Source organism: Gracilinanus agilis, chromosome 1, assembly GCF_016433145.1.
Source record: "Gracilinanus agilis isolate LMUSP501 chromosome 1, AgileGrace, whole genome shotgun sequence".
In the NCBI taxonomy this organism is placed as follows: domain Eukaryota; kingdom Metazoa; phylum Chordata; class Mammalia; order Didelphimorphia; family Didelphidae; genus Gracilinanus; species Gracilinanus agilis.
In genome coordinates this window covers 271746778-271768831 of record NC_058130.1, presented here as the reverse complement: position 1 = coordinate 271768831, position 22054 = coordinate 271746778, and the positions used below count along the sequence as shown (strand labels likewise).

Below are 22054 nucleotides of genomic sequence, written 5' to 3'. Positions count from 1 at the left end.
TCCTGAGTGTCCCTGACATCCCTTGTCTTAGAGACATGTTGCTTCTCTTGCAGGCGATCGTAGCCCGAGCCAACAGCCTAAAGAATTCTGGTGTGCCAGATGACATCTTCCAGCTGGATGACCTCTCTGTCCTGGTAGGTAACCCCACTTATTTGAGGCTTTTCCAAGATTATTTTGTAGCTACCCCAGCCTAAGACATACCCACAACACCTAGATTCCTGAATCCATTTATTTATTTATTTATTCTGAGTTTAAGTGTTTCGTGTTGTTTTTTTTTTTTTTTAAGAAAAATTTTCCGTGGTTACATGATTCATGTTTTTACTTTCCCCTTCACCACCACCCCCATATCCAATGCAAATTTCCACTGTTTTATTTTTTTAAACCCTTACCTTCCATCTTGGAGTCAATATTGTGTATTAGCTCCAAGGCAGAAAAGTGGTAAGGGCTAGGCAATGGGAGTTAAGTGACTTGTCCAGGGTCACACAGCTGGGAAGTGTCTGCAGTCAGATTTGAACCTAGGACCTCCCATTTCTAGGCCTGGCTCTCCATCCACTGAGCTACCCAGCTGCCCCTCCACTGGTTTTAACATGTGTCATCAATCAAGACTTATTTACATATTATTGATAGTTGCATTGGTGTGGTTGTTTCGAGTTTACATCCCCAATCATGTCCGCATCAACCCATGCATTCAATTGGTTGTTTTTCTTCTGTGTTTCCACTTTCTGTAGTTCTTCTGAATGAATTCAGAGACAAAAAAAAACCCAAAACACTCAGCTTTTCCTGGAGCAAAGGTATCTTTAGCCTGTACGTGTGATGCCAAGATGTGTTTTAGTGAGTTTTTTTTTTAAATGATTGAGTTTAAATATCTGATGCCCAGAACTCAACTCTATCCTATAAACTCAATTTATTGGTTCCCTGGATTTAGGAGAAAGCAGAAAATGAGAGGAAAAAAAATCAAGGTAAAGGATTTTATTTTGAAAGAATAAAAAACAAAAATCAGTTTCTAAGCATGTGCTGGACTCAATTTACATTGCATCCCAACTCTGTCCCTCTTCTTTCTCCATGCCCATCTAATCCAAATTTTTATTTGTATATATTCCATTAGGCAGGTAGGTGGCAGAGTGCCTGAGTTAAAATCTGGCCACAGACACTAACTGTGTGGCCTTAAGCAAGTCACTTAACCCTGTTTGCCTTAGTTTCCTCATCTGTAAAATAAATGGGAGAAAGAAAAGATACTCTAAATTTTTGCCAAGAAAATCTTACATGGGGCTATGAAGAGTTGGATGTGACTGAAAAACAACTGAACAAAACCCCATTGGTAAAAACTTTTTGAGCATAAGTTTACAAATTGTAAATTGCTCTGTGTGTATGTACACATAAACATATACATATTATTAATATTCATCACCTGTAACATATACCCCAAGATTGACATTTAAAAAGATAACAGAGTAAATATTTTTAAAAATAATTTTAATTTAATGGTATAAAATGTTGCTTGCTCTCATTAAAATATTGATTATAAAATAATTGTTCTATAAATAATAAATTGTTAGTCTTGTTAAAAAGTGTAACAATAAAAAATCCAGTAGAGGATATTTATAGAAGGGAAATAGAGAAAATCTATGAGATGAATCTCTCTTCCAGCACTCCCCTGGGGCTGAATATGTATTGGGAGACTTTAAAGGGGTGTCACCTCGAAACTGGGTGACCTGGACTCCCCACAGGAGTTGGGGGCAAGGTTTCTCTATAAGATGAGGTATGTGGTATCCCAATCTGATCCTGAATAAGGACGGGGTTCACAAAAACCTCCCCCCCCCACCCCCCCATCAGTTAATTTCACAGTGGGTGGTCTGGCTTCAAGATGGAGGTTCCCCTCTCCCTCATTGTCTCTCAGGCACTCTGGAATACTATCTGACTGTTGAATGACTTTTTATTATTCACAAATCCGGGATTGGGGAAAGGAGTGAAGGGCAGAGGGATTTTGGGGTGCCCTCTTTGCTATTCCTATGGTGTCCATCACTTAGGTGGGAACCTTAGTGGTTCCTGCTCCTAAGCTTCTCCCCTTGCCACTTCTTCTATTTCTATTTTTCTGTTTCTATCCTTTAATATAATTGTAAATTTTGACTGAAAGGGGTCTCAGCAAGGTTGGGTAATAGGTGAAGGAGACTAAGGGATTGCTCCCAAAATAGAGTCCAAAAACTTAGCTAACTTGACAGTTGAAGTCTTGATGGGTAGATGCGATGGAATGGCTTTGATCAGGGAATCAGGGTTCAATTTCCAAAAGAAAGATTCACAGGAAGCCCTTAGGACTGGATCCGAGCTGGGTTGTCCTCTTTCTCCTTCTTCCCAGTCCTCCTCCCAAAGACCTCTTCTCTTTCCCCCAGAGAAATTCCCAGAATCCTCTCTGGTCTCAACTGTCAGCAACTGCCTTCTCTGGCACCTTTGGTCCCATTCCCCTTGCATAAATCCCATCCTTAAAAAAGGTATTGAACAGGCGTTATTAAAAAATAATGAAGTTCACTCTATTAGAAAAATGAGTAATATAGAAATAGGCTTTGAGCAATAAGACATGTATAACCCAGTGGAATTGCTTGTTAGCTCTGGGACAGAGGAGGGAGACAACATGAATCATATAACCATGGAAAAATATTCTAAAAAAATTAATTAAAAAATAATAATATTAACCTTGGCCAGGCCTGGAGACAAAAAGTCCTGGATTCAAATTTGGCCTCAGGTACTTCCTAGGTGTGTGAGCCTGGGCAAATCACTTAACCCCCATTGCCTCACCCTTTCTACTCTTCTGCCTTGGAATTGAAATATAATATTGATTCTAAGACAGAAAGTAAGGGTTAAATTTTAAAAAAGAATCTTGGTTTAACATTTTGTGATGAAGTGATTCAAAGGGCTCATTACAAGTTTATTTTAATACTTGATTTTAATGACTATCATAATTGAAAAAGTCTTCAAAGAAAAGATACAGGTAAGAATTGCAATCTCTGGCTGTTCTTTCTAAACTCTGACATTCATTTTTCAATTCAAAGATTTTTATTAAAATATGTTGAATAGATCTCCATCTTCCCCAAAGGCAATCAGATGTTCTTGCAAACTTAATTGGAGGAGTTGCATCTCTGTATTTTTGAGTAATAGGTTCAGAACTCACTGAAAATCTTTGTTTAGAAGATTTTTAAGTAGGTTGAGAAATTCTGTTTCCAAGCTTTTTTTGTTGTTGTTGTTTTTGTTTCCAAGCTTTCAAAGGTTTTTCGTTTTTAAATGTCTTGCTAATTATGATGGATTCAGGCTCTTGTAACCTGCTGGGATGGAGGCGCACACTTGTCATTCCTGCTGATAGACCCCAAGCTGGTAGATTATTTGAGTTTTAGTTCTGAGCTACTGTAGACCCAAAATTGATCAGATGTCCAACTAAATCTTTTTTTTTTTTTTTAACCCTTACCTTTTGTCTTAGAATAGACACTAAGTATTGATTCTTTTTTTTTTTTTAAACCCTTACTTTCCATCTTAGAATCAATACTGGGTATTGGTTCCAAGGCAGTAGAGCAGTAAGGGCTAAGCAAGGGGGGTTAAGTGACTTGCCCAGAGTCACTCAGCTAGGAAGTGTTTGAGACCGGGCCTCTGCTCTTCTGACCTTCTCTTTTTCACCTCTGGCCTGTAGGATCTGAGCTACAACCAGTTGACAGAATGTCCCAGGGAGCTGGAGAATGCCAAGAATATGCTGGTGCTCAATCTCAGCCACAACAGGTGCCTTCTCCTGCCTTCCTGTCCGAAGGCTGAACCCCTCCCCGGATCTCTGGGGCAGGGCGGGGTTGCCATGGAGATAGCATCCCACAGCTCTAGGGAATCAGTTTGATAGGGGTCAGAAGGGAGGAGCGGGTGCAGCCTGACATTCTTCCCCTTGTCCCTCTCTCCACCAGCATCGACAACATCCCCAACCAGCTCTTCATCAACCTGACCGATCTGCTGTACCTGGATGTGAGTGACAACAAGCTGGAGAGCCTGCCCCCCCAGATGAGGCGCCTGGTGCACCTGCAGACGCTGATTCTCAACAACAACCCCCTCATGCATGCCCAGCTCAGGTACTGGCACCCTGTCCTGCCCGCCGGGCACCCTCTTCCCCTTCTCCTCACTGTCCGTGCCGTCACCTTTCTCCCTTTTCTAGGCAGCTCCCTGCCTTGACGGCCCTGCAGACCCTGCACCTGCGGAACACCCAGCGCATGCAGAGCAACCTTCCCACCAGCCTGGAGGGCCTGACCAGCCTCGCCGGTGAGGCTGGGGATGGGCTGAGGGCAGGGTCTCCTGGGATGGGGTTGGGGTGACTGAGGGAAGGAGGTGCCCAGAGACCTGGGCCTTGTCTCTGCTCTTCCTCCCTCTGTTGGGGGCTGGCCCGGGATTCTAGTAAGATGGTGGACGGGAAGGCCCTTTGTAAACCCTAGAGCACTTGATACAGATGTGTGGTGTCAGGTTAAACCCAAGGGTTGTGGCTGGAACCATCGGGCCTGGGGTTGTCATCTTCCGGAGCACTCTTCCTCCAGTGTTCTTTACTGTCTGACCCCTCTTGTTGTCTTGGGCCAGGGAGAGGCATATTGGCATTGGTTTCTTCGAGGGAGTGCTGGGCTGTGGGCGTCTGTCTCTGGGGCTCTTCTGGTCCATTTTTCCTGCATTGCCCAAAGTCTGGTTCTTCTGCCCCAAATTCTGAGTACCGTTCCCCTTCCCTTGGCTCCTGAACAGATGTGGACCTGTCCTGCAATGACCTGACCTGGGTGCCCGAGTGCCTGTACACCCTCCCCAACCTTCGCCGCCTCAACTTGAGCAGCAACCAGATCTCTGAGCTGTCTCTGTGCATCGACCAGTGGGTCCAGGTGGAGACACTGAATCTGTCTCGAAACCAGCTCACCTCTCTTCCAGTGAGTGGCCTGTTCTCTCATCACCTAGGTCCCAGCCAGAACCTTTTTTTGGCAGGAGGGTGGAAAGGGATGGGGGCCATTTCTGGGGTGTAGAATGCAGATGCCTCTTTTGGGATTTGGGATCACTTGGGATTGTGGTCCTTGGCTAGAAAGAAGTAGGAAGGAGGATGGGAGATATATACATATATTTTATACATGTATACACACACACACACACACACACACACACACACACACACACACACACACGGATGGATGGATGGATGGATGGATGGATGGATAGATGGAGAGAGAGAGAGAAAGAGAGAGAGAGGCAGTCAGCCAGCCACTTCCCGAAAAGAAGATTTCTGTGAGATGGTAGGATAACTTTCTTTTTTGGCAGGGGCTGGAGTGGGGGTGGAGGATAGAGATAGGGTTGGCCCTAGTGGACCATGTGCCTGGCCCTGACAGAACTCTTGGTCTTTCTAGTCTGCCATCTGCAAGCTGACTAAGCTGAAAAAATTATACCTGAACTCCAACAAGGTAGATTTCGATGGTATCCCCTCCAGTATTGGTAAATTGGCCAACCTGGAAGAGTTCATGGCGGCCAACAACAACCTGGAACTCATTCCTGAGAGCCTGTGCAGGTAAGATGCTGGAGTAAGGGTGTGGATGAGGAAAAATGCTTTAGTCCCTCTTTCCCAACTCCTACTTCCTTCCTAAAAGACTCAGCTGAGAAACCACCAAGGCCTAGGAGGGAGGAAAGTTCATAGCCAGCTTGAGATACTCATCTCAGTGTCTCAAGCCTTGAGATTAGGAGTTTTTTTCTAAAGTCTAATTTATGTACTTCATGCTATAGTCTAAATCTTTGGGGCAGCTGAGGTTAATGTTTTTAAACAACAAACAATTTATAGCATCATTCAGCTTGTTGACCTAACGGAATCTTTTTACCCTTTGTTTTATTTCATGGACCCCTTTGGCAGTTTGTTTAAGCTTGTGGATTCCTTCTCAGAATCAGTGTTTTTAAACATCATAGCCAGGGCTCAATTACTGCCAATAATGAGACCTGCAAAGTAATTGGGTTATTTTAATTTGCACAACATGCTTCCATTGAGCTGAAACCAATGACCATATTTTACATAATTATAACTTTAGACAATGTAGATTCAAATACATCCATTTCTCAGGATTGATCATTTTCATTAATAGCTGTATAAAATAAAATAGGAAAGAAACCAATTATTTTAAGTAATGATATAATTTTTTTTCTTTCTCTAAGATTATATTCTCCTGGAAATCTTCTTTTAAAACCTTTACCTTCTGTCTTAGAATCAACATTGTGTTTTGGTTCCAAGGCAGAAGAGCAGTAAGGGCTAGGCAATGGGGGTTAAGTGACTTGTCTAGGGTCACACAGCTAGGAAGTATCCAAGGTGAGGTTTGAACTCAGGATCTCCCATCTCTAGGCCTGCCTCTCAATCTACTGAGCCATCCAGCTGTCCCCTGTAGTCACAATTCTTAAGATAGACAGGCAAAACAAGGCAAGGGAGGTTAAGTGACTTTGCCCAGGGTCACCACGCTAGGAAATATCTGAGACTACATTTGAATCCAGGACTTCCAGTCTCCAGCCTGACAGTCTATCCACTGTGCCACCTGACTGCCCCAATTACATTTTAATCTAGTAGACATCGAACTTGATACTTCATTTTGAATATAAAAATCCCAACTGTATGTGGCCGGGTTGTTCTTTGTTAACACACACAGCCTTTTTGGGTGAAGAATGACTCAGTGTTTTAAAATAATGATTTGTTTTGTGTTTTTAGTAGCTGGACCATCTTGCCACCAATCCCACCATATGTTAAACCAGCAGAATACATAAGGTTTAGACAAAAGAGAAAACCCTATTTCTGCTCCCTTGAGAGGGGTGGCTGGGAGTTGAGCATGCTGGAGTGGAAGCTGCTGTCATCCCTAAGCAGGTGGCCTTGTCCTCCTGACAGTTTGTGGCTGGCGGCTTAGATTTCTGTGTCCCCTGCCTAAGGACTCATTAGAGATTCTTGTGTCAGAATTCAGGAAATTTTCTCTTGTGCTGCTATTTTATTTGTTGTTATTTTTTAAGCCCCTACCTTCTGTCTAAGAATCAATACTATGTATTGGTTCCAAGGGAGAAGAGGAGTAAAGGCTAGGCAATGGGGGTTAAGTGACTTGCCCAGGGTCACACAGCTAGGAAGTGTCTGAGGTCAGGTTTGAACCCAGAACCTCCACTCTCTAGGCCTGGCTCTCCATCCATGGGGCCACCTGGCTGCCCCTGTGCTTTGCTAATCTAGATTAGATTATACATTTTTGCTTTAGATTCTAAGCTCTTTGAGGGCAAGGACTATCATTGTTCACTTGTATCCCCAGCACATAGTCCAGTGCCTGACACATAATAAGCATGTAATACATGTTTATTGACTGGTTGATTGATTGGTGGAGCCTATGGACCCCTTCTCAGCATGTTTTCCAATAATTGAAGGAAATGCTGAATTTCGTTTGTGAGTCAATAAGAAGAAAAAAGATGTAATTTTTTTTAGCTATCCAAATTTATAAGACCCCCTGGAATCTTTCCATGGACTCTGGCGATGAGTAAGAATCCCTGCTTTCACAGTCTTAGCTGTGTGACCCTGGGCAAGTCACTTGACCCCCATCACCTAGCCCTTACTGATCTTCTCCCTTGGGACAATACACAGTATCAATTTTAAGATGGAAGGTGTGAGGGTAAAAAAAAAAACAAAAAAACTCTGCCTTCAAGGATGCTTCCCTGGATGGGTGACATCGGGCACCTGGGAGTCAGGAGTCTAAGGTCCTTGCTCTGAGGTTAGTCCCGTTTGGTCCCCACAGATGCACCAAACTGAGGAAGCTGATCCTGAACAAGAACCGCCTGGTGACCCTGCCCGAGGCCATCCACTTCCTGACGGACGTAGAGGTAAGTCCTGGGCACACGCCTGGCGGGAGAGAGTGAGAGCGGAGGGGGCCTGCCTGTTCTAGTCTGTTTTACTTATTTGTTTTTCTTTCTGTCCTAGTCATGGCTCTACCTACTGAGCCACCTTGCTGCCCCAATTACATAATCTGGTAGCCACAGGGCTTGATACTTTATCATGAATATAAGAATCCTAACTCTCTAACCCTGAGACAGAGGGAGAGAGAAAAAAGGACAAGGGCTAGGCAATGGGGGTTAAGTGACTTGCCCAGGGTCACACAGCTGAGAAGTATCTTAGGCCAGATTTGAACCTAGGACCTCCCGTCTCTAGGCCTGACTATCCACCTAGCCACCCAGCTGCCCCTGAAGGCAGCTTTCTAATCCTAAAAATAAAGGCATCTAGATGGTCCTGCAGATAGAGCACTGGCCCTGGAGTCATAGAGACCAGAGTCTGGATCCAGCTTCATACATTTAATAGTGGCGTGACCCTGGAGAAGTCCCTTGGCTTTGTTTGCCTCATGTTCCTCCTCTGTAAAATGAGAGTCACATCACCCTCCTCCCAGGGTTGTGATGAGGGTAAAATGGGATCCTATTTGCAGAGCGCTTAGCAAACTTTTTTTTAAGTTGTGCCTAAATGTATTACTGTTGTTATTCTCATCCCCTCTGGCCCTCCCTCCCAGGTCCTGGACGTGCGAGAGAATCCCAACCTAGTGATGCCCCCTAAGCCCGCAGACCGTGCCTCAGAGTGGTACAACATTGACTTCTCACTGCAGAACCAGCTACGCCTGGCGGGCGCCTCCCCAGCTACCGTAGCCGCCGCCGCTGCAGGTAGGTGTGGGAGAGGGGGCAGGGCCATCCCCAGCGTCTCTGTTCCCTCCTCCACCAAAGATGGATAGAGAGTTCCATGTAACGCTGAATCCCAAGTCCTAATGTGCTTAGTCTGTGTTCTAAGCTTAGGAGAGGGATGGATTCATAGATGAGAATTTTTTAAATTATCAAGCTTTCCCCCCCTAGATCTCCCACTCCAATCCAATCTGGGGCTAGGGGTGGGGGGGGACAGAAATAGAGACACAGACACAGATAGACAGAGGGAGAGACATAGACATAGACACAGACAGAGGGAGAGAAACAGAGATACACACAGACAGACAGAGGGAGAGAGACAAAGACATAGACACAGAGAGAGGGAGGGAAGGAGAGAGACAGAGATGGGGGGAAAGGGAGAGAGAACACAGGGGAGAAAGGAGGAGAGAGACAGAGAGAGGGGATAGAAAAAAAGGAAGGAGGAAAGGAGAAAGGAAAGACCTCGTAACATAGAAGCCTGAGTAAACAAAATACATTTTTCCCATTGTTCTCATCTGAAAGTGTGTGTCTCATTTGTACACACATAATACTTTCAGTGGCTTTTGCAGTTCTCTGTATAATGTGGCCCAAATTGTTCCATTTCCCTCACAAAGATAGAGTCTTGAAGTAGTTCTTTTGCCTTTTTTTAATTAAAAAAGCAATGTTTTCAATTAAGAAGCCTCTTTTCCTCTTCCTTCTATATTGACCATGGTTGAAAATGTCTGGCTCGTTTTGCATCTTGAGCTCATCATCTCTATGTCAAGAGTTAACTTCATTCTTCTTTCTTTCTTTCTTTCTTTCTTTCTTTCTTTCTTTCTTTCTTTCTTTCTTTCTTTCTTTCTTTCTTTCTTTCTTTCTTTCTTTCTTTCTTTCTCTCTTTCTTTCTCTCTTTCTTTCTCTCTCTCTCTCTCTCTCTCTCTCTCTCTCCCTCCCTCCCTTCCTCCCTCCCTCCCTGCCTCCCTCCCTCCCTCCCTCCCTTCCTTCCTTTCTTTCTAATTTTAACAATCATTTTAAAATAGTTTAAGTTCCAAATTCTTCCCTACCCATTGAAAAGGCAAGCATTTGGATATCAGTTATACATGTGAAGTCATATAAAACATTTTCACTTTAGCCATGTTGCCCCTCAAAAACAAAACAAAATTTTAAAGCATGTTTCCATCTGCACTCTAGAGTTCATCAGTTCTCTGCCTGGAGGTGGATTGCATTTTTTATTCTGAGTCCTTTGGATCATTGTCTTGATTCAAGTACTCAAGTCTTTCACAATGAATGTCTTTACAGTATTTCTTTTATAGCATGCTGTACAATGTCCTCCTGGTTCTGCTCATTTCACTTTGTGTCAGTTTGTATGAGTCTTCCTAGATTTTTTTGAAAGCATCCTGCTTATCATTTCTTTTCTTTTTAAAAAACCTTCACCTTCTGTCTTAATACAATATATTGGTTCCAAGACAGAAGACTAATAAAGGCTAGGCAATGGGGTTAGGTGACTTACTCAGGGTTACACAGCTAGGAAGTGTCCGAGGCCACATTTGCACCCAGGACCTACTCTCTCTAGGCCATAGCCTGTCATTTCCACAATGGTTTTCTTTTTTTTTCTTTTTCTTTTTATTAAACCCTTAACTTTTGTGTATTGGCTCCTAGGCAGAAGAGTGGTAAGGATGGGCAATGAGGATCAAGTGACTTGCCCAGGGTCACACAGCTGGGAAGTGTCTGAGGCTGGATTTGAACCCAGGACCTCCTGTCTCTAGGCCTGACTCTTAATCCACTGAGCTACCCAGCTGCCCCCTCCACAATGGTTTTCCATCACACATCATATGCCACAACTCATTTAGCTGTTCCCCAGTTGTTGGACCTCTTCTCCATTTCCAGTTCTTTGCTACTAGAAAAAAGATGCTCTAAATATTTTTGTTTCCATGGGTCCTTTTCCCTTTCCTTTGATCTCTTTGGGATACAGACCTAACAGTGGTATTGCTGGCTTACAGTTTTACAGCCCTTTGGACAGAGTTCCATATTGCTCTCCGGAATGGTTGGAGCAGTTTCCAAAGCCACTGGTTACCTTGGGCAGCTATTTTCCTACCCCTTCCAACCTTTGCCATTTTCCTTTTCTGTCCCATTAGCTGTCCTGCTGGGGGTGAGGCCATTCCCTTCCCTCCCTCAGGCTAATTGTGCTTCTCCTTCATACCTTAGGAAGTGGCCCCAAGGACCCGCTGGCCCGGAAGATGCGCCTTCGGAGGCGTAAAGATTCAGCCCAGGATGACCAAGCCAAGCAAGTGCTAAAGGGCATGTCAGAAGTGGCTCAGGAAAAGAACAAAAAACTGGAGGTAGGAAAAGTCGCCCCATCTCAGCCTTCTATTCCTGTCCTTTCATCAGCAGATTTCACAGGCCAAGGAAGGTGACCCAGGGCCACATGGGACAGAAGGAATTTCTATTTCTGGGGTTTGTTGCTTTGGATTTGTGGCTGTCAATAGGTGAATTATCTCTGCATTTCAATAAGCATTTATTGTTTGTGTGCCAGGCGTTGTGCTGGGTGCTGGACACATAAAGATGAAAATGGAAAGAGCCCTCGGTCTCAGGGAGCATGTATTGTTTCAGGGAGCATAACATGTTTATACATGTAGTAAAATCAAAGTATGCACCCCCCCAAAAAATACAGTTTCAGGGTTGGCATCTCATTAATGGCAAGGGAAATCAGAAGAGGTCTTTAGGATGAACTGAGGCTTGAAGAAAGCCGGGTGATGAGAATAAAAGGAAGGGCATTCTTAGCATTGGGGCACAGCCAGTGTGAGTCCCCAGAGGCAAGCGCCCCTTGTTCCCTGGCACTTGGAGCATTAGGCCTGGCTTAGATGGAGGCTGGGCCACCCCTCAGGGCCATTGCCAGAAGTAAGGAGGGCGTATCTGGACTTTTAAGGTAATGTTACGAATAAAGTGGATATAGATGGAGGTCCTGGCCTAACTCCCTCTGCCACCCCTTCATCGTGAGACCCAGCTCCAGCCTCTCTGAGCCCTAATCAGAGTCCTCTTGCGGGATGCCCCAGGCTTGGTCAGTCTGGTTTAGTCTCATACTTTCTGAGCTCGGGAAACCACTTGTTGGCTCGGCCAACCAAAAGCCTTTTTGAAAAACCCTTCCATTGTAGAATCAATACTTGTATTGGTTCAGAGACAGAAGAGCAGGAAGGGTTAGGCATTGGAGCTAAAGTGATTTGCCCAGAGTCACCCAGCTGGGAAGTGTCTGAGGCCAGATTCACCCCTTTCCTTTTACAGATGAGGAAACTGAGGCCCAGAGGGGTTTAGGGGTCCAAGGTCACTCGGGTATAAGCAGCAGCCCTAGATTTGAACGCAGATCTTCTAGATTTGGGATCTGACTCTCTAAATCCAATTTTTTTCTCTGTTGAGGCAGCCTCTGAGGTCCCCAGATTTCTGTGATGCATCTAGCTCTAACAAAGGAGGGCTAATCTAGAGTTTTCTTGGGTGAGGAGAAAGACTATGTGCTATGGGCCTTCCCTCTGAGGTTACCTCCTCTTCTCCCTTTATATTACTTATTTACTTTTAAACCCTTCCCTTCCATCTCAGAATTAATACTGTATCGGTTCCAAGACAGAAGAGCAGTAAGGACTAGGCAATGAGGGTTAGGCGACTTGTCTAAAATCACAGCTAAGAAGTGTCTGAGGCCAGATTTGAACTGAGGACCTCTTACCTCCAGACCTGGCTCTCAATCTACTGAGCTTGTGGCTGACTCCTTCCCTATACATTATTATTTAGGTGGGGTCTCCTCCTTAGAACATAAACTCCCCCCAAAACAAAAAAAATAATAAAAAACATTATTTAAAAAAGAAAAAAGGACGTGAGCTCTCTGAGGGCAGGGGGAAAAGTCTTTGCATTCTGACACTTAACTCAGAGCGTGGTCTTAAATGTTTGTTGACTGAGCAACTGATGGTCATGAGAGTTCCAGACTGAGTGGGGAGAGAAAGGGTTAAAAGGCTAGAAGTGAATCCTTGGGCTTTGGGTTCTCTCAGCTTCTCCCCCGAGGGCGTTTGGGGGGGGACACAAATAGCCCAGGCCCGGCCCCTGTATTTCAGCCGGGAGGTCTCCCCTAACTCTCCTCTTCCCGCCAATCCTCAGGAGAATGTGGACATGAAGATGTCGGACACCAAGGCCAAGCGCTGGGATCAGGGCCTGGAGAAGCCGCCTCTGGACTACTCGGAGTTCTTCACGGAAGATGTGGGCCAGCTGCCCGGCCTCACTATCTGGCAGATCGAGAACTTCGTGCCCACCATGGTGGACGAGGCTTTGCACGGCAAGTTCTACGAGGCCGACTGTTACATCGTGCTCAAGGTCAGCGCGGCCTGCGGGGCTGCCGGCCCCCCCAGACGTGGGCCCGGGAGGTCTGAGCGGTGCGGTGGGGGTGGGGTGGGGGCCGGGACGGAGGCTGCCGCCCAGAGCCCCTCTGTCTCCCCAGACGTACCTGGACGAGAGCGGCTCCCTGAGCTGGGAGATCTACTACTGGATCGGCGGGGAGGCCACCCTGGACAAGAAGGCCTGCTCTGCCATCCACGCCGTCAACCTCCGCAACTACCTGGGCGCCGAGTGCCGGACCATCCGGGAAGAGATGGGCGACGAGAGCGAGGAGTTCCTCCAGGCACGGCCCGGGAGGGGGAGGGCTTGTGGAACTGGCAGAGCGTGTGTCCGTCCCCCCGCCCTCTGCCCACCCCCGCCACGGGCCCTAGGCCCAGCCCAGAGAAGCCCATCCCCAACACACGTTCGTGTGTGAGAGCCAGACTCAGGGGTGCAAATGTGGCCTCACACACTTCCTGCCTGGGTGACCCTGGGCAAGTCACTTCACCCCATGGCCTCGCCCTGACCCACTGCTCTGTCTTGGAGCCAATACAGAGTATTGATTCTAAGACAGAAGGTGAGGGTTTTAGGTATTCTTGTCCTTGTTCATGAAATACTTCCCTGGGAGCGTGTGTGTGTGTGTGTGTGTGTGTGTGTGTGTGTGTGTGTGTGTGTGTACATGCACACAGGTAGCAGCCCAACCCCCCCCCATCCCGGCCTGCGCTCCCCCCGGGTGTCCCTGGCGCCCGAGTTCCCCTGAGCAGGCCCGGAGCCAGGCTCAGGTGGTCAGCGCTGCCCTCTCCACAGGTGTTTGATCATGAGATCTCGTACATCGAGGGGGGCACGGCCAGCGGCTTCTACACCGTGGAGGACACCCACTATGTGACCAGGTGAGAGGAGGGCGGCCCGGGGGGCTGGGAGGCCGGGCGGCCTGCCGCGTCCGCTGAGCCTTCGGCCTCCCTTGAGCCCCACAGGCTGTACCGCGTCTTTGGGAAGAAGAACCTCAAACTGGAGCCTGTGCCCCTCAAGGCTGCATCCCTGGATCCCCGGTGAGTCCCCTGGCCCGGGCTTCCTGGGGGGTCATGGCGATCCTTGGTGAGCCTTAACGCTCTGGCTCCCTTCTTTCCAGGTTCGTCTTCCTCCTGGACCACGGGCTGGACATCTATATTTGGAGGGGGGCCGAAGCCACACTGAGCGGCACTACCAAAGCCAGGTGCGGTCCCCACCCGGCCCCAGCCGCCTCTCCCTGGGTGCCTCCACTGCTCTGCCCTGTGGAGCAGCCCTTGTGCCTCCTTTTTCTCTTTTAGTCACCGCAGGACAAAAGTCCGGGTTTTTCCTTAAATGGGTTTGAGGGGCAGCAAGGCAACACGGCCTGGAGAGGGGAGGTCCTGGGTTCAAATCTTGCCGCAGACACTTCCTTGCTGGGTGACCCTGGGCAAGTCATTGAACGCCCGTTGCCTGGCCCTTCACCACTCTTCTGTCTGGGGCTCGCTGATACTTGGTTTCCATCCTAAGACTGAAGGTCATGCTCTAAAAAGGTAGGGGGAGTTATTAGCATTTAAGTTAGAGACGCTTCCTTCGGAAGTCCTGGACAGCTTTTAGGAGGTCTGCGCACCTGGACCTTTTAACATTTTAACATTTAACATTGTGCCCAATGCTTCATGACCCCATGGACCCTGCCAACCATGGGGCTTTCTTGTCAGAGAGACCTGTGCGGTTTGCCATTTCCTTCCTTTGGGATTGAAGACAAATAGAGGTTGAGTGACTTGCCCAGGGTCACACAGCTAGGAAGCGTCTGAGGCCACATTTGAACCCGAGTCCTCCCACCTCCAGGCCCGGCTCTGTGCCTTTAGCTTCCCTTCCCTCCCTAACATTCTTGGCCTTTCCTGGCCCACTAGGCTGTTTGCCGAGAAGATTAACAAGAACGAGCGGAAGGGTAAGGCGGAGATCACGCTGCTGTACCAAGGCCAGGAGGAGGTCCCCGCATTTTGGGAGGTGCTGGGTGGGGAGCCCCATGAGATCACCAGGCACGTCCCCGATGACTTCCGCCCTGCTCGGCCCAAACTCTACAAGGTAAGGCCCCAGACAGCAGGGCCCTTCCTCAGCCAGCCTTGCAGAGGTCGGAGACATCCTGCACCAACCACTGTAGAAGGGACTGAGGCGCTACGTGTCTGGGGATGAGGGAGCCGGGCTGGCCCAGGAAGGCCTCCCCCCAGGGGAAGGTGTTGGGGGAGGGCACATTCAGGAGGCCCACACAGGCCAGGCCACAGGTAGAAGTGTGGGGGTTCGGGCTGCACAGGGCCCAGACCTTTCCTTCTATGGACTCCAGGCCTCAATGAGGTTGGGTGGGAAGGCTGCCACTCCAGACCGGGCCCAGGAGCCTCCCCTCTCCCTCTCCCTCTGCCTCTTGCCGTTGTGCAGGTGGGCCTGGGCCTGGGGTACCTGGAGCTGCCCCAGATCAACTATAAGCTGTCTGTGGAGCACAAGAAGCGACCCAAGGTGGAGCTGATGCCCGAGATGAGGCTGGTATGTGCCTGGGCCCAGAGGCTCGGTGACGGTGCTGGCAGGGCTGGGAGGGGGCTAGCCCTGTGCCTGGCCTGACATCCCGCCCCTCCTCCTAGCTTCAGAGCCTTCTGGACACCAAGTCTGTGTACATTCTGGACTGCTGGTCTGACGTGTTCATCTGGGTGGGCCGCAAGTCCCCTCGTCTGGTGCGGGCGGCTGCACTGAAACTGGGCCAGGAGCTCTGCGGCATGCTGCACCGGCCCCGGCATGCTGCTGTCAGCCGCAACCTGGAGGGCACCGAGTGCCAGGTGTGTTCATAGCTCGAGACTGCCCAGGTGGTGAGGGAAAATGTGGGTGGCTTCAGGTCATCACTTTGGCCTCTGGGGTCATCTAGCATGAGTCATGAGAGCCTCAGGCAACTCATCCCTCAAAAGGACTTTGTCTAGCCTGTCTCTAAGGACCCTTGCACCTTTTTTTTTTTTTTTTTTTTTTTAAAGCCCTTACTTTCTGTCTTAATAACACCCTTAAGTCCAAAGGGCATGGGCTAGGCAATCAGTTAAGGGACTTGTCCAGGATCACACAGCCAGCAAATGTCTGAGGCCACACATGAACCCAGGTCTATTCATGGGGCCACCCAGATGCCTCCAGTACTTCCCTTTTAGAGATGAAGAAACTGAGGCTTATAGATGTGAAATGACTTGTCTGTAGTCACACAGCCAGGAAACACTTGAGGTAGGGTTTAACTCAGGCCCTCCTGATTACAAAGCTGTGGCTCCTGAGCCAGCTAGGTTTGAGACAAATTGAACTAGCTGTCACCTTCCTTCTCTCCTTAATCCTAAAACTTGCTCCTGCCTTCTAACTCCTTCCCCCCTTATTGTGTTAAGAATTTAATTAGTTCATTAAGAATAAGTTTTTTTTAAATCCTTAACTTATGTGTATTGGCTCTTAGGCATAAGAGTGGTAAGGGTAGGCAATGGGGGTCAAGTGACTTGCCCAGGGTCACACAGCTGGGAAGTGTCTGAGACCAGATTTGAACCCAGGACCTCCCATCTCTAGGCCTGACTCTCAATCCACTGAGCTACCCAGCTGCCCCAAGAATAAGTTTTAAGATCAGAGAAAGGGTTTCGTCCACTTTACATTGTCCCCTTTAAGAAAACGAAGCATAGAGGTTCTTATGCTGGCCTTTTAAGGGAAGAGCATAAAAGTTCAGTGAGAAAGAATTCTGGGTTCCTGGTTCTCTGGCAGTCAAAGGGAAGAGGAGTTGTTGGTCTGAGCTTTTGCTTTGAAAGATAGTTGTTGGCAGTTGGAGTGAAAGAAAAGGAGATTTTAGGAGGAAGAAGAAAACTTACCAATTTGTAATCAGGAATGAAATGACTGAAGGTTTTTTCCATTCTCAGCACTCGGAGAGAAGAGGTCAAGCTTTGAGGCCTAGTCTGGAGAGGAACTCTAGCTAGGAGAAGCCAGAGAGCTGTCTGTGGGAACTGTCACAGGCAGTTGGTGGATCTCTGACTTGAGTAGAGAGAGAAGCTGTGAAGAGAACCTGACAGCCATATTTGATAGTTTATCTAATATATATTATTTTAAGGAGCTCAATATTAATTTAAGGTTCATAGTTTAGTATAAGATAGTAAGATAGAATTTCATCTTTAGTTAGAGAGTATAATTTAAGTCAGGCCTGCTTACAGGCAAGAAGAAGCTTCGTGAGAAGCAGTTGGTTGGGGTTGTTATTTAGAAATCTTAGTGTTAAGGTTAAATAATTTTTACCTTATCCCTAAATCCTGTCTCCTGTCTCTGCCTCTCCTAAGAAAGATAAATAAATTTAGGTTGGATCAAACTGCTTCCTGAGATCAGTCAACCTCCTATTACAACTAAGTAATTAGTATAACTGACAGCTTCAATTACTTATTGTGCTTGGCCCATACGATTCAATTTACTTACAACAGTCCTTGAGTATACAAGATTAATTTACCTATTATAGTTGGCCCCATACTAGAATTAATATAAACATTACAATCGGCACATACCAATTTTATTTTAATCATTACACCCCTAACAAGACCCAAGATCTCTAGGTGGGTTTTTTCCTAGGCTTGTTATTCTTGCTATTCAGTCTATTTGTAATCATGTCTGACTCTCCATGACCCTGTTTTGGGGTTTTTGAAAAGTTACTAGAGTGGTTTGCCATTTCCTTCTCCAGCTCATTTTAGAGATGTGGAAACTGGGGCAAACAAGTTAAATGACTTTCCCAGGGTCTCACAGTTGTCAGATTTGAATTCATGAAGAGTTTTCCTGACTTCACAGGCCTGGTGGTTTATCTACTGTGCCACCCAAATGCTCTGACTGTTGTTTTTTAAAATAAGTTTTTATTGATACTTTTTGTTTCTGCATGACCCATATATACCTCTGCCTCCCAGAGAACCTTCCCATATGCCAAATAGTATTTTTTTTGAGGGGAAAAAAGAGCACAACTGACCATTTATTGAAAAACCCACTAGGTGTTTAAGGCCAAGTTTAAGAACTGGGATGACGTGCTCAAAGTGGATTACACCCGAAATGCAGAGTCGGTGGTGCAAGGTGACGGGCTGGCCGGCAAGGTGAAGAAGGACACGGAGAAGAAGGACCAGATGAAGGCGGACCTCACAGCCCTGTTCCTTCCACGCCAACCCCCCATGGCCTTGGCTGAGGTGCTGGAGATGGGGGGACCTGGAGGGATGGGGGGCTGGAGGGAAAGAGGCAAGACCATGAAAGGACTCATAATCTTGGGGAAGGGGAAGAGGGGGAGCATCCAGGAAGGGCACTGGCCCTGATGCCCGAGTTGCCCAGCAGGCGGAACAGCTGATGGAAGAGTGGAATGAAGACCTTGATGGCATGGAGGGCTTTGTCCTTGAAGGCAAAAAGTTTGCTCGCCTGCCTGAGGAGGAGTTTGGTCACTTCCACACCCAGGACTGTTATGTCTTCCTCTGCAGGTAAGACCCCCACTCCCCACCCCATCCATCCCTTCCTCTCTCCGTTCTTTTCTTCCTTCCTCTCTCCCCTCCTTCTTTCCTTCCCCCTCACCTTCCATTTTAGAATCAGTGCTATATATTGGTTCCAAGGACTAAGCGGTGGAGATTATGTGACTTGCCCAGGGTCACACAGGAAGTGTCTGAGGCCAGAATTGAACCCAGGCCCTCCCATCTCTGATCTTTGCCCCCTGGATGGCCCCCACCCCCTCATCCTCTTCCTTCGCTCGATGCTGGGGATGGACGGCTCTGTGGCCCGTGGTCAGAGGCCGTCTCTCCATCTCGGCCTCCCCCCACCCCGACGCAGGTACTGGGTCCCTGTGGAGTACGAGGAGGAGGACAGGAAGCAGAAGGCTGCCCCCGGGGCAGCAGAAGGAGCTGGGGAACAAGAGGGAGAGGAGGAGGAGTCGGGGGCCGAGGAGAAGCAGCCGGAGGAGGACTTCCAGTGCGTGGTGTACTTCTGGCAGGGCCGGGAGGCCTCCAACATGGGCTGGCTCACCTTCACCTTCAGCCTGCAGAAGAAGTTCGAGAGCCTCTTCCCCGGCAAACTGGAGGTGAGGCCCCGCTGAGGGCGGCCGCTGTGTGGGGGGCTCGGGCCGGGGAGCCTCCGTCCCATGGGCCCTCTCCCCTCCCCCAGGTAGTGCGGATGACTCAGCAGCAGGAGAACCCCAAGTTCCTGTCCCACTTCAAGAGAAGGTTCATCATCCACAAGGGCAAGAGGAAAGCCTCGGAGAGCACGCAGCAGCCCAGCCTGTACCACGTCCGCACCAATGGCAGCGCCCTCTGCACCCGGTACTGGGCGCTGCCGGTGGGAGGGGCCCCGGGTGGGGGAGGGGACGCCGGCTGTCTTCCCCCCTGCTCACCTGGGCCCTCCTCGGCCCGGCTGTGCCCCCAGGTGTATCCAGATCAACACAGACTCTGGCCTCCTCAACTCCGAATTCTGCTTCATCCTCAAGGTGAGGGCCAGGGCCGGGCACGGTGGGATGGCGGGGAAGAGACGGGCTCCTGCGGGCGGCCCAGGACGCCGTCTCCTGCTTCCCCCAGGTCCCCTTTGAGAGCGCCGACAACCAGGGCATCGTGTACACGTGGGTAGGGCGGGCGGCCGACCCCGACGAGGCCAAGTTAGCCGAGGACATCATGAACCACATGTTCAACGACTCGTACAGCAAGCAGGTAGGGACCCTGGAGCCCGGCGCTAGGCTGTGGGAGTGCTGGCACCCGCAGTAGGGATCCTCGGACAGAAGGTCGCTCGCTGCCATTTCCCTCGCTCTCACCCCCGGAGCGGGATGTGGGCTGGGAGCCACATGGGCAAAGCCCGCTCAAGTCCTCCCTCAGGCGAAGGCCCCGGGTTCGAGCTGGAAGGGACTTCAGGGGCCATCCAGTCCAATGCCTTCATGGGATAGATGAAGACACTGATGTTCAGGGACGTGGATGTCTCATGAGGAAAAAGCAGAGAAGAGGCCTCTGACTCCCCAGCCTGCTGCCCCATTGAACTCTCTTTCCTCGTCTTTTAAGTAGCAGTGCCTCCCTCTTGGGGCTGCTGGGAGGATCAAAATGAGATAAAGACTCTCTTCCACCCCTAAAGCAGCAGGTGGCACAGGGGGCCTGGAGGCAGGAAGACCCGAGTTCAAATCTGGCCTCAGATACTTCCTAGCTGGGGGACCCTGGGGACCTCCACTTCAAGCTGGAGAAGGAAATGGCAGACCACTCCAGTATCTGCCAAGAAAGCCCCACGTGGAGTCGTGAAGAACTGAAAGTGACAACAAAGCACCACCATAGGTGTCCCCAAAGTCTTAGTGCGGCCATATGGGCTTTTATTCCCACTGTCCCGGTCCCACCTTCACCCCAGCACCCTTTGCTCCTCCAACAGGTGATTAATGAGGGAGAAGAGCCAGAAAACTTCTTCTGGGTGGGCATCGGTGCCCAGAAACCCTATGATGAAGATGCTGATTACATGAAGTATGCCCGCCTCTTCAGGTGAGCCCCTGACCTCAGTCTCCCAGGTCTTTCTTTTTTTTTTTAAACCCTCACCTTCCATTTTATAATCAGTGCCATGGGTTGGTTTGAAGGGAGAAGAATGGACAGGACCAGGCCTGCGGGTTAAGTGACTTGCCCAGGGACTCTCCTCTGAGGAGCCTGGCTGTCTCCCCACTTCCCCCCAACCTCCTCAGCCTCTTAGAACCTGTTAAGACCCCCACTCTCCTCCCAAGATGGAGCCTCTCCCCACTCTGGGACTTTCCCTCTTCTTCCTCTGCAGATGTTCCAATGAGAAAGGTTACTTCTCAGTGTCAGAGAAGTGTTCCGACTTCTGCCAGGATGACTTGGCCGACGATGACATCATGCTGCTGGACAACGGGCGAGAGGTGAGTTCTGCCGGCCCCAGCCCCTTCCCAGACTGAGACCCCCAGAAAGCGGCTTACACTGGCACGGCGTGACAGGCTTCCTTCCTGCGGCTCTCCTTCTACAGGTTTACATGTGGGTGGGGACTCAGACGAGCCAGGTGGAGATCAAGCTGAGCCTGAAGGCCTGCCAGGTGAGTGCCCGGCTCCTCCGGCCCCCTCTGCAGGGCCTTTATGGAGAGCCCTCCAGCCCCCCACCCTCCCGGAGGTTCTTAAGTCACACACCCTGCTCAGAACAGAATTTGTAAAAAAAAAAGATGTCAGGGCGGCGTGGGGGCCGCCTGCAACTGAACCCCCCCCCCCCAAAGCAAAGCCAATGAGGAGGGGGTTTACAGGGGAAACAAGCTGTAAACAAGATGCCCAAACAAACAAAACATACCTTAAAGCTCTGATTTTAGATTAAGAATCCCTAATCTCAGCTTTACCTAGAGAGAAACCAAGGCCTAGGGAGAGCCAGTTACTGGCCCAAGGTCACACAGCATGGGAGTGGCGGGGCTGGGATTAGAATCTATTCTAAACCATTACTTTTCCCTAAACCCTTATTTCCCACCTTAGAATTAATTCTATGTAGTGGTTTTTTTAAACTCACCTTCCATCTTAGAATCAATGCTGTGTATTGGATTCAAGGCAGAAGAGTGGTCAAAGGGTCACCCAGCTAGGAAGTGTCTGAGGCCACATTTGAACCCAGAACCTCCCATCTGTAGGCCTGGCTCTCCACCCGCTGAGGCACCCAGCTGCCTCAGTGCTTTTCTATTAGATCCCTTCCTTTATTGGAATGAGCCATTCCCTCTTCCCCTTCTCTCCTTGGGACTCTCAGCTTAGGTCATTGTTGATCCTCTTCAGGGCAGGGGCGAGGTTAGCAGGAAGTGATTGTGCTGCTAACCTCTAGGCCTAGAGATCTTCACCAGGTGACCCCTGACCTTCCGGCTCTAAGTCAAATGGAATTGAGGCTGTCATTTCTCTAGCTTCTATGGTTTGTCATCTCCCCTGTCCTCTCTTCTCCCTCTACCCTGCATCTCTCTCTCTCCTCTTCTCCTCCCTCCCCCTTCTCTCTTTCACACACACCCCCTACTTTCTCCCTCCCTCTCTCTCTCTACCTCTTCCTTCTCCCTCTCTCCCCCC

The 22054-nt window shown here is 48.9% G+C and overlaps 1 protein-coding gene across 1 annotated transcript in view; it reads left to right on the top strand.

The window, feature by feature from the left end:
• Positions 1-22054, top strand: part of FLII (FLII actin remodeling protein) — a 44320-nt gene that overhangs the window by 16600 nt on the left and 5666 nt on the right. The window contains exons 4-29 of the mRNA XM_044661745.1: positions 54-134; positions 3674-3759; positions 3933-4094; positions 4178-4281; positions 4747-4922; positions 5391-5548; positions 7776-7860; positions 8535-8682; positions 10882-11015; positions 12814-13026; positions 13151-13330; positions 13834-13916; positions 14001-14075; positions 14156-14239; positions 14925-15099; positions 15448-15552; positions 15648-15839; positions 18027-18215; positions 18358-18497; positions 18841-19087; positions 19171-19325; positions 19429-19489; positions 19578-19706; positions 20404-20510; positions 20791-20896; positions 21001-21066. Of these exons, the coding sequence (XP_044517680.1) occupies positions 54-134; positions 3674-3759; positions 3933-4094; positions 4178-4281; positions 4747-4922; positions 5391-5548; positions 7776-7860; positions 8535-8682; positions 10882-11015; positions 12814-13026; positions 13151-13330; positions 13834-13916; positions 14001-14075; positions 14156-14239; positions 14925-15099; positions 15448-15552; positions 15648-15839; positions 18027-18215; positions 18358-18497; positions 18841-19087; positions 19171-19325; positions 19429-19489; positions 19578-19706; positions 20404-20510; positions 20791-20896; positions 21001-21066 (3441 nt within the window). The remainder of the gene's footprint in view (positions 1-53; positions 135-3673; positions 3760-3932; positions 4095-4177; positions 4282-4746; positions 4923-5390; positions 5549-7775; positions 7861-8534; positions 8683-10881; positions 11016-12813; positions 13027-13150; positions 13331-13833; positions 13917-14000; positions 14076-14155; positions 14240-14924; positions 15100-15447; positions 15553-15647; positions 15840-18026; positions 18216-18357; positions 18498-18840; positions 19088-19170; positions 19326-19428; positions 19490-19577; positions 19707-20403; positions 20511-20790; positions 20897-21000; positions 21067-22054) is intronic.